We start from the raw sequence: 10,835 nt of genomic DNA, 5'->3' as shown, positions 1-10,835 counted from the left end.
CCAGTTAATCAAGTTTATAGAGGTATAGATAAACATGTCCAAGTTAAACTAGAATCCTGCTGTACACAGTTAACCCTTTAACTGCTGGTTTACAAAATGTTTCCTTATTAAATACTGTAGCTTTCAGGTTTGAAAAATCATTTTACAGCAAAAAGCTTCTATCGTTTATCTTCAGGTATATCGTGTGGCAGGTCTTTAATAAAGCGAATGTACACAATCTGAAAGTCAGACTTATTGTACTTCATATTGATGACTTTGGAAAATGTTATTCCCATCTTGTGCACGTTTTTTTAAATATCTCTTTCTATTTGGGAAATAATGACAACTCTTTAATGTGATAGGATGTTATGTTAGCGTTGATGAATAGGTGAAAATAGTTTGGTACAAATGAAGGTAAATAAAAACACATTTACTGTAAGCATTTCAAAACTGGTTATGAAGGTTTGCATGAGGGTGGTTGCGTGAGAGTCAAACAGATCTGACAGATAAAATAGTTACTGCAGGACTAGATTTTGATCTTTGACCACATAATGTAGGTGTAACTTGGCCATCAACCTTCAGAAATGAGACGAACAAGCCCTCCCTGTACTTTTACCAACTAATTATCTCTCTTCCTGGTGCCAATGGGTGAGATACTTTACATATCAGGCAGGAAGGTCATTATACAACATGATTATTTGTTTGCTAGAAACTACTGAATTTGTGACAGCTGGAACAAAATTCAAAGTCCGCGGAAACGCGGCTTCTCCTACGTCCTCCTGTTAGTTTTAGCATTAGCTGCATGTAACGCTCGGTTCTAGCCCCCCTCGAAAAAAAATTGTCAGTGTGACGTCTTGTCAGTGTGATATCACTGATCTAAGCCCATTGGCTCGTTGTGGCAAGCCCAGCAGATCATGTTGTATGCCCGTTAACTTCTGTAGCACACCCACGATATGCCGTAGCCTGCGGTAGCACAGTAGTCCTAAGGTACTAATGGTTTTGCTCCCCGGCCCTCGGAGCCAGAGTGGCTGAGCGACTGACCAATCACGACAGAGCTGACAGGCCAACCAATCAGATCAGACTTGGCACACATGGGGACTCTGAACGTGGGCACTTCAGAGCCTTAGAGAGAGAGTCAGAAGCGAGCCGGTGCATGGAGCTGCAGTACGTGAAAACAGACACTTTTTTCTAAATTTTAGCTATTGTGAACATACTTTAGTACATAGATGAAATATATGAACCCCAAAAAGGGCATAATATGACCTCTTTAAAACACAGACTTTGCTTATCCCGTGCGAATGCGCCGCACGAAACACAGAGGTGGTGGGGTAATTTCTAAATCACGAGGTCCCCAGGTAATACTAGTCCTGTGCGAATAGGGCTAAAGATGTATTAAAAGTTTAAGAAAAGAAGCGTTATAATATATACACTTTAATGCAAACAGCTTAAATGTCTAAACTCTGACAAAAATGAATGTAAATGCTATTAAGCATTAAAAAGAATAAACCGAACTCATATTTAAAGTGAAGAGGAGAAAATAAATCTCTTCAATTAGATTTAAATTAAATGTTTTATTGCCAAAAGAAATGCACAAGAGCTTTCATCGTCATTTCATTTGCTCCCTTTACCATCAGTGAAAGTCCAGCACAGTCAAGTAATTTAAGAATTCATTCCAGACATAGAAAAATAAATAATTTGCCATTTGAAATAAAGAAATGAATTTGTTATTTTTTTGTATTTAAGAGAGCTTAGCAGTGCCAGCCAAAAACATCAACACACTAAATTCTGACACAGAACGTTGGGTCAGTGTGGTATCACAGTGACCGAGTGGCTGTTCAGATTTATTCACACATGGGTAAATAATATATTCACTTACAAAGAGTTAATCAGACAGTTATTCTTGACTTAGGCAGTGACAAATAAAGGAACAATATGTTTTATATGGCCTTAAAGGTCACATATTATCCTCCTTTTTAACCAGTTTAAATAAGTCTCAGACCTCCCCTAAAACATGTGTGTGAAGTTTCTTGTTCTAAATCCACTCTGATCCTGTATTTGATCATGTCTACAAACCCCTCTATTTCAGCCCTGCTCAGAACAGGCTGTTTCTGTGTCTGTACCTTTAAATATGTAAATGAGCTGTCTGACCACGCCCCTCTCTGGAAGGGGATGTAGCTAGGGATTTCTTGCACCATGTCCAATAGATTACCTTGAGAAGACAGACTCAGAGGGCAGAACAAACACCTAGCTGTGGGAGTGTCACCCACCTGCGGGAGGGGTCACTGCCCTTTGTTATGTTATGAAGGGACGATCTCCAAACAGCCTGTTTGAGCACACATTTTCTAAAAAGTGGAGCAGACAAAAGACGGAGACGATGGACTTTGCTTATAATAGGAGGGTTTGTAGATGGACTAGGGACACATATTAGTGTTAGAAAAACATAACATGGTAAAGCGCAGTTTGCATAATATGTGACCTTTAATAATTTCGCTTTACAAAAAAGAATCTTCACACTGAGTGTCATATGTGAAACACGCTAAAACGTCTCACAGAACTGAAATATCGGCACCATTTGTGAAACACATAAAGCACAAACAAGGAATACTCAAAGCCCTTAAACACAAAACAAATGAACAATACTATGAACTGTACTATGTGACTCAAACCGACTGTTTTAAAAGCACATACAGCTCTGTGAATGAGAGTTACGAAACAATTATGGTCAATATATGCATGCTTAAATACTACAGAGAGCAAAGGAATAGTTCTTAGGCACAGAAAAAACATTTTTTACTTCAACTCTGAATCTTGCACTTTAGTACAGATACTCCTTTTTTTACTTTAAACAAATAAAATGCACCCACCTGTTCATTAAAAATACTCAAGCTACGTGTGTTTAAGAACAATCGGTTGCTAAAGAAGCTATTTTAGCAGGCTACAACAGTCAGAAACATTGGCTTTGTGGTGGTGTAAATCAATGAGCGAAAGTGTAGAAGAAAAAATACAATCATTTGAATTCCAGAAGCTAGAATACAGACGATCATTTTGTTAGCAGCATTGTCTTAAGTTTCAGTGGTCCAACGTTTGTATTCAAGGACTAAAAATTCAAGTTCACACATCAGGGCATGTTGAGTCACAGGTTATCCAAGAGAGTGCTGCTTCTTCAGGCTGTCGGAGCGCCTCACTCTCTCCTCTGGGGTCCTCTTGTACCAGCTCCTGAGAGGAAACAAACACGGGAAGATTGTGATGACTTTAAAGAGACAGTAAGTCAAAGCTGAAATGCAATGACTGTATGAACAATGTTTCAGTTACTGAAGGGTGATGAAAATTACATTTTTGTATTTGAAATGACATGTATGTTTTGTGATATTAATCAGAACAGGAGAAACCCCACAAGCCAATCAAGATTTTAAACTACATGTAGCAGTTTATTTGTTTTAAGAAGTCAAGATGTGACATTTTCACAAAGGGTCAAAAAGTTAAGCATGGTGTCTCACCCTTGGCGATTCAGCTGGCCTTGGATGGGAGAGTTTTGGCCTTGGTTTGGCTTCAGTACTCTGGAAAAGGAAGATATAATATATGTGGGGGAGAAAAAACTTCCTTCAAAAAAATTAAACAAAAAATAAAAAAGCTGTTGAATTTCCACCGCTTTGTTTTTACCTGTTGGTTGTCGGGCTCTTTGGCTTCTGTGGCATCTTCCTAGCCTGAGCTGGGGAGTGACCAACCCTGATGGAGGGCCAAATAAAAACAATAAAATAACTTTTTTTCATTGGATCTCATACAACAACAAAAAAAAAACATTATAATGTAAAACCAGTAAGGGAATTGTCTTCTTTCAATCCCACCTCTTTTTCCGGTCCAGAGACCTCTGTGTGGCAGCAGACAAAACCACTCTCTCCTTGGGGCATTTGGCTTTCTCCTACATTTGGTAAAGAAATTTAATGTTTAGTTCATGATGGAAGTATGGAAATTGAAAGCCTAAGAGAGAGCATGTTACTAAGCTGGAATAAAACATTGACGTCCCAGACAGTCCACATGTAAGTTTGTGAATTTTGATTTATGTTTGTGTATTTGTCCCCCAAGTAACCAGAAGGTACTCTTTTCTCAACTGACTTGTGCTTGAAACAAAAAGCCATGGCTGTCTTAATTATTCCACAAATTGAAAAGACATGGATCGCATTCTACAACATAAACTCAAGAACAAGAACATGTGTCACATTCTTCTTAATCATGTCTACAGGAGGGATTTCTGTCGTGTGTTTTCAAGGTACCATGTCTCGTAGTTTCCTCTCTGCTCGCAGCTCCCTGTCCTGCTGCAGCAATGCTAACCGTTCCCCCAGAGGAATTTCGAAGAAGATGTCATGGACGTCATAAAGGGCTGCACGTAACTGAGGCGGGGAAAAAAGATACACACATAAACACAGAGCATGACTGACCTCTGCTGTCCATAAACAGTACACATTGATACCTGGGCTTTCAATCTCTCCTGCAGGAAGCGTGTGCTTTTAAAAAAAAATCATTTTCTTGACAATCTAAAGCTAAATGGACTCAGTGAAAAGTGTTTTGTTTCTTGTGATTTTCTTGACTATAACATGCTCATTTACTTAATGTAGAACACAGTTAAAGAAAGCTATGAATTCATGTCAATTTCAGTCATTTTTGGTAATTTTTTTTTATACATTTTGAGTGCTCTTGGTACAATTTTGGAAATTTCTTTGGGAGCTGCTGAATCAGCCTGACCACTGATTACTGATAAGTGTCGCCTGCGAGTGACTGTTGAGTTTGTTTGCCTGAAGCCACTGAGGAAAGGCTTTATCGGAGAGCTGTCCTGGAGTATTTCAGCACCCACACACATGACTGAGGGTGAGTGTGTTTTTTGATGTAATGTTTGCCCATAAACACAGAGCATGACTGACCTCTGCTGGGTAAAAACAGTCAGTTCACTTTAATACCTGGGCTTTCACTCTCTCCTGCAGGGAGCGGTCTTGTGGTGAGCAGGTGCTCCTCTTCTGAGGACCCTCAGTCTTGAAGGAACGGATGAACTCCTGCGTATCCTGGGCACACATATATTTACAGGTAAAACTCAAAACATAGAGGTCTATATAACAATTTGTGTTTTCTATTAATGTACTCATGCTGTGTGTATTTTTGTATGTAAGAGTTTAATCTCACCACGATGGTCTGGCGCAGATGCTTGACCTTCTCTGTCTTGAGAAGTCTGCGTGTGAGGAAGCCGCGGATGATGGCTCCAACCCGACAGAACGACCTCTGCTGCTCTGCTGTCAGAACCTGGAGCGCACCGCAAGACGATGCCAGGATAGGAACATAATTATGGTTGTAGTATGAAGATCATCTCATGTATAATCATCAGGCATTCTCAAACACTCTCTACCCACCAAACTTAGCCTCGCTCGAGGTTTGTTAACTGCCCACGTGGGTCCCCACAGATAGATGGGAGGCTGGACAGAGGGAGAGGACACACTGGAACTTCCAGGACTGGGGAAACCTTGAGAACAAAACAAATGGATACATTTACAGATTTCTCCTGACCATCCAGTCTTCTATCACCACTGTTTTCAAACGTCATCAAAGTAATAAGTGAGCATGTTGAAGTGGTACCTATACTGTGTCCAGGCGATCGCTCAGATGGTGTGTGTGCAGGACTTAGTCCAGGGCAGGAGGGGCTCACAACAGGACAGCTGTCAATCAGAGACCTACAGCTCCACCCACAAGCGTCTGCACTCAGAGGCCGCACACAGCCCTGCTCCTTCAGTCTCCTCTCTGTCTCCTCAAGCTCCTGAACATGTGTTTACAGCACACACACCTCAGCACTTAAAGCCAATAGAATTTACTTTACATTCCACATTTTTACTACACAACATTCATTTAGTAGATTTTTTTAAAAATTCAACTAGCTGATAAAATACCATGGTCTAATATATATATAAATACATCTAAATTAGAAATATATTAAAATAAAATGAGAAGAAATTCCCTTTTTTGGTTTAAAAAATATATATTTTGTAGGATTCCATGTTCTGACCAGACGGAGGCGCTGTTGCTCCCTCTCCTGCTCAACCAGGAGCAGTGACATCTGCAAGGCATGCTCCTCCTCCAGGCACCGCTGCATGTCCTCCAGAGCCTGCGCTCGTCGCTGAGTCTCTTCTGTGCATAAAAAAAAATAAATAAATAAAAAAAAGAATCTCTTTCCTCTCTGTCATACAGAATTTAAGCTGAACGCTGCAGTGGGAGTTCCCAACTAGATTTTAGTGAGGACACAACACATTACAGGAACTATTCAATAGACTCTCACCCGTTTTGCTGCTCTGTGCTTCAGCTGCATTTCTGAACACACCTGGTGTGATCTTTCCTCTGTTTGTCCCATGAGGGTCTTCAGACTCTATCCTGAGTTTGAGCTGAGGCCAATCAGGAGTAATACAGGGCCTTTGTAAAGATGGTGAGGGATTATCTACATCATACGACTTGTTTAATGGGGCTGCAGATGTTCGCCAGCTTGGAGCCAACCTTGTGATTCCTGCCATGAAGCGAGGAACCCTTTCCTGGCTGCGGTCTATGTGTTCAACTCCAGGGTGTTGGGCTTGCAGCTGGCTGTCCAAAGTGTGGCAGCGCCGGCGAAATCCTGCAACCAGATGGTCGTGGTGTCCCTTAGGGCTGAGACCAGAGGCACTGACGGGGCTAAAGGTCTCCACTGGACTGTTGCCACAGTGACTGGATCGACGACTGCCACTCCTGCTGATACCCCCAGCAACTTCACTCCCAGCTGAGCCCTGGTCATCGGTGGCCCCTAGGAGAGCCTCCCCGAAATCTGCCACTCCAGCACCTTCCACTGAACGTCCGGGGCTGCGGGGAATAAGGTCCGCTGGGCCGATGGGAAACGAAATATGGATGTTCCCTGTAGAGACTGGGCGTGGTCTTCGTCTCTGTGGGCGGGGACTAATGCTGGATTCTGGACTTGGGAGATTGGCATATCTGTCAGGTAAACCAGGTGAGAGGCAGCCAGACTGTTGGGGACTTGGGTTGTACAGAGTTTGATGCTGGATTTGGGTGTTAGGTGGTCCAACAGGGCTATGGTGCAGACTGAATCCAAACTCCACTCCTTTGTCCTCCACGGGAACGCAGCTCTTTTTCTCCTTGTCCGGGACGGTCTCAGGTTGGAGGGTCCGGCTGACTTTGTGGACTACATTTGACCCTTGCTGACTCTGCTCTCGCTTCACATACTCCCTTGATCTCTTAAGAAGGCTGTCCAAACTAATGTCCTCGTCCTCCTCCTCTTCCTCCTCACTCTTCTCTTCCTTTTCCACCTTCACCTCCTCCTCTGCCTTGTAGCCATTGAGTATGGGTGCCACAGAGCAGGTGGGAGTGTCAGGCAGAGTGTTTGTGTGTAACCTAAATCCAGGGTCTTTGGGAAATCCAGGAGAGTCCGTGACCAAGGTGTAGCCAGTGACTGTGGCAGATTTAGAAACTGGCAGCTTGTCAACCTCTTCATTTGGTTCTTTATGTGTCTGTGCAGAGACAAAAAGTAATGATGACCAGTCCACAAATAATCCATTCATCAATCAGTTATATGTGATACTGAGTGTTGGTTCTCTGAATTCATCTTTAATTAATAATTTAAACCCAGTAGTAATCTGACACTAGCCTTTACACATCTGAGATAACCTCTATCACAGATTCTGCATAGAAATGTAGAATCGGTACACAGGGGTCTGGGTTTCCAGCATGGGACGTGTTCTGGTTTCTTTTTGTAGTCCATTTGTAGTCCAGGCTGAACATTATCCACACTAACAGGCTCACACCACTGAAGTGAGTCTGAGTGAAACCTCTGTATAGCTTAGGTTGTCCTGTTGAACTGAGACTCAAAAGCTGAACTTGTTGTTCTCCTCTGACATCGCCATGGACCGAGAAATAAGAAACAGCGGCGTTTACGTTACAGACATAAACCATGCACGGAAAAGGAAGTCTTGCCCTGGAAGTCGTTTGACACGTAACGCTAGCTTCACAGGAATTGGTGCAAAATCATTTAAAGATACAGTAACAACAGATAACAAGCCTATGAGGTGTTTCAAACACCATTACAATAAAAATAGAACTTATCTGTAATGATTACATCTGTATTACTTTGAATGCTCAGCTGACAGAAAAAGGCCATCCTCAGTTATAAATAGCACAGCCTACCGAAGGCAGTGTTGAATCACACAACCTGCATTCAAGTCTGCAAACGTCTCAACAGAGTTTGTGACAGACTGTAATTCAGGTTTTGTACGATATCATGGGACTGACACACAGACCTATTTCTCACGAGGGAACATAATGATGTATCTTAATGTTTTATTTTCTTAACAGAGAACCTGGGATATGGTATAATGCTTACTTTTTGGGGAATTAACTGTTTTTGTTTCCTCATATTACCTATTTAACTCACAGTAGGAATACAAAATATTGAATTAGTTTCACTAAACATCTTTCATCCGGCTACAGATCAGTCCAGGTCTCAGATACTCGTTGAGTATGTTAACAATGAAATGTTAACATGTGTATAGATTTATAAGGGGTATCTTCATTAGCAGTACAACAGTTATATACAGACTGCTATAACGATACAGATACTGACCCATACTAGGCTACTGACCTGAACTTGGTTCAGTATGTCCTGAACCCGGGACAAGAGTCTGTTCCTCTGCTGGTTCTGTCTGTCCACCTCCAGCTGCACCGCCTTCCCTCTGAGGTCACACATCTCACTGAGCTGCTCTGCGCTCAGCTGGAGAAAGAAAATACATTTTCTCAAACTGATTTCCAAAACATGTTTTAGTTACAAAAGCTACAGAGTCGATCAACAATGCATGAGAAATGATGAGTCAGGAAGTTGATTTAAGAAGTTATCAATTCACAATATATTACTATGAGGTTTGTTTGTGACTTCTTCTCAGTTAATGAAACAAAAAAACACAAACAGCCCTCTCCACTGTCTCTCTGTGGAGGCGTCCTCAGCCTCTACATCATGTCTGCATCCCTGAAAAAAACGTGTTTGGTCAGCAGCCACAGAGAGTCAGTGGCGCCACAGTCAGGAGATAAATCCTCCTGACTAACATCAAACAGCCTTGGTGTCAATTATCTTCCAACTGCTGATCCAATTGGGACTGCTCAGACCACATGCTTTTAGTACAGTATGCAGACCTCAAAAGCCTCATATGTGTTTTCCTATTAATATTACCTTCAGTTTATGAACCATGACATTTTGTAGCTCTGTTTAAGTTTGAGTTATGGCTGATACATGTATCGAAACATCCGTTTTGCTGTTGCAGTAACTTAACAGTGTAGGCAATGCTCTCTCTTGCTCACATATTGTTTGGACCACACAGCAACAGCAGGACAACGTCACATGTGCAGACCCTCTTGGGAGACCAACCAAAAATCTTGTCATAATAAATCAGAGCCACCTTTCTGACGAAAAAAAAACAACTTATGCTGGATAGCAAGCCATCTGCAAACCTCTCTAAACATCCATTGTCATCCATAGATTTGATTATTTTAAGAAACTTGCATTATTATCTTCAATGTGTGTTGACCCTTCAGGCAAACATCAAATGCCCTGTTTATTTTTCTTCTTACCAGAGGCGAAAGCACAGCTCTTCCATGGAAGCGTATGGCAGAGCGAGCCTTCAGGGACCTCGGTGTCTCACATGTCGTCTTCTTGAGTTTCCCCTCCTCCCGCAGTACGGCCAAAGTCCGCAGACAGAACTCCTCGTAGCTTTCCATCTCTGGGCTCCCACACATCCGCGTTTAGAATAGGTAACACACACCATGTAGCCTCGTCATCCAGCTGTTAAATCATAACGAGAGAGTGTGCATTAAGTTGATGCCCACAATTCACTGGACATGAGAGCTCAGACTGCCCTGGGTGTGGATGACCGGGATGATAAGTGGAAGAGCAGGACAAATCTCCTGTAACAAAGGAGGCTATGTCTGCCTTTAGAGGTTTAATCACACTCGTCACATTCCTGCCATTCCTTTCTATCAGACCTTGCTGGTGACTGACTCATCATGTGGAATCATGTGACTAATCAATACTACTCTATTCCTGACATACCTGTCAGCAAATGCATGGTAAACTACAGACCCTTCATATCCAGGTAGTGTAACACAGGGCGTTAGCTGTGGAGGTAATAAACACAACATTTTAAATCTTTAGGCATAGAGTGCATTCAGTAACATAACCATGATTTGGTTTTAACTCAACCTGGGGTCTTTACGATGACGTCAGTAACCTAGTGGTCTTCACCTAGTAACAGTCGTTACCGCACACTGATTCATGACAGCGTGACAACACAGTAGAGATGGAGAGGTTTCCTTGTTACCCTGTTATAACACTGACAATACTATACTATTATACTAAAGGAGGTAATCTATTTGACGGTGCATTTTGAAGCCACAAAGACGTTCATGCACAGAGCTGCCTTTGCAGAATGACAGTTGATAACATCAGACTACACCGGCGTGTCCTACCTTTCACGATGGAGAAGAGGTGATGTCTCCTTTCGTCCCTCCCCAAAACACGACACCCAAAACGGCCGCAGGGACGCGACAAAGTGAGGCTACAACATGAACCTTACGTGCCTTCTCTCAATTCAATCTCGGGTTTCCCATCATCATCATCATCATCGTCATCCTCGTTTTCGACTCTTCCGGGCTCCCACAGCGCCTCCTAGCAACAGAACACGGGCCCCGTTCCAATTCGTTTCGCGGGAAACTGTTCACTTCGCCTGCTTATTAAGTTTCCATCATCTTCTGCAGCTTCATTCATTCACTTCAGCTTCAATTTATCAAGCTTTACGAAC

At 42.3% G+C, this 10,835-nt stretch overlaps 1 protein-coding gene across 1 annotated transcript; it reads right to left on the bottom strand.

The window, feature by feature from the left end:
* Window positions 1–2,434: 2,434 nt before the first annotated feature.
* On the bottom strand, window positions 2,435–10,699 carry LOC110003625 (centriolar coiled-coil protein of 110 kDa). Its single transcript, XM_020659182.3, has 14 exons — window positions 10,504–10,699; window positions 9,610–9,820; window positions 8,630–8,758; window positions 6,293–7,502; window positions 6,023–6,144; window positions 5,599–5,776; window positions 5,376–5,485; window positions 5,152–5,268; window positions 4,932–5,033; window positions 4,251–4,367; window positions 3,825–3,898; window positions 3,640–3,705; window positions 3,477–3,536; window positions 2,435–3,195 (listed from the first exon to the last, which is right to left on the bottom strand). The coding sequence occupies exons 2-14, from the start codon at window positions 9,772–9,774 to the stop codon at window positions 3,120–3,122; spliced, it is 2,526 nt and encodes an 841-aa protein (XP_020514838.2). The 5' UTR covers window positions 9,775–9,820; window positions 10,504–10,699; the 3' UTR covers window positions 2,435–3,119.
* Between the last annotated feature and the right edge of the window lie 136 nt (window positions 10,700–10,835).

This window comes from Labrus bergylta, chromosome 16 (assembly GCF_963930695.1).
Source record: "Labrus bergylta chromosome 16, fLabBer1.1, whole genome shotgun sequence".
NCBI lineage: Eukaryota > Metazoa > Chordata > Actinopteri > Labriformes > Labridae > Labrus > Labrus bergylta.
The sequence above is the reverse complement of the archived record's forward strand: the minus strand, read 5'-3'. Positions and strand labels throughout refer to the sequence as shown.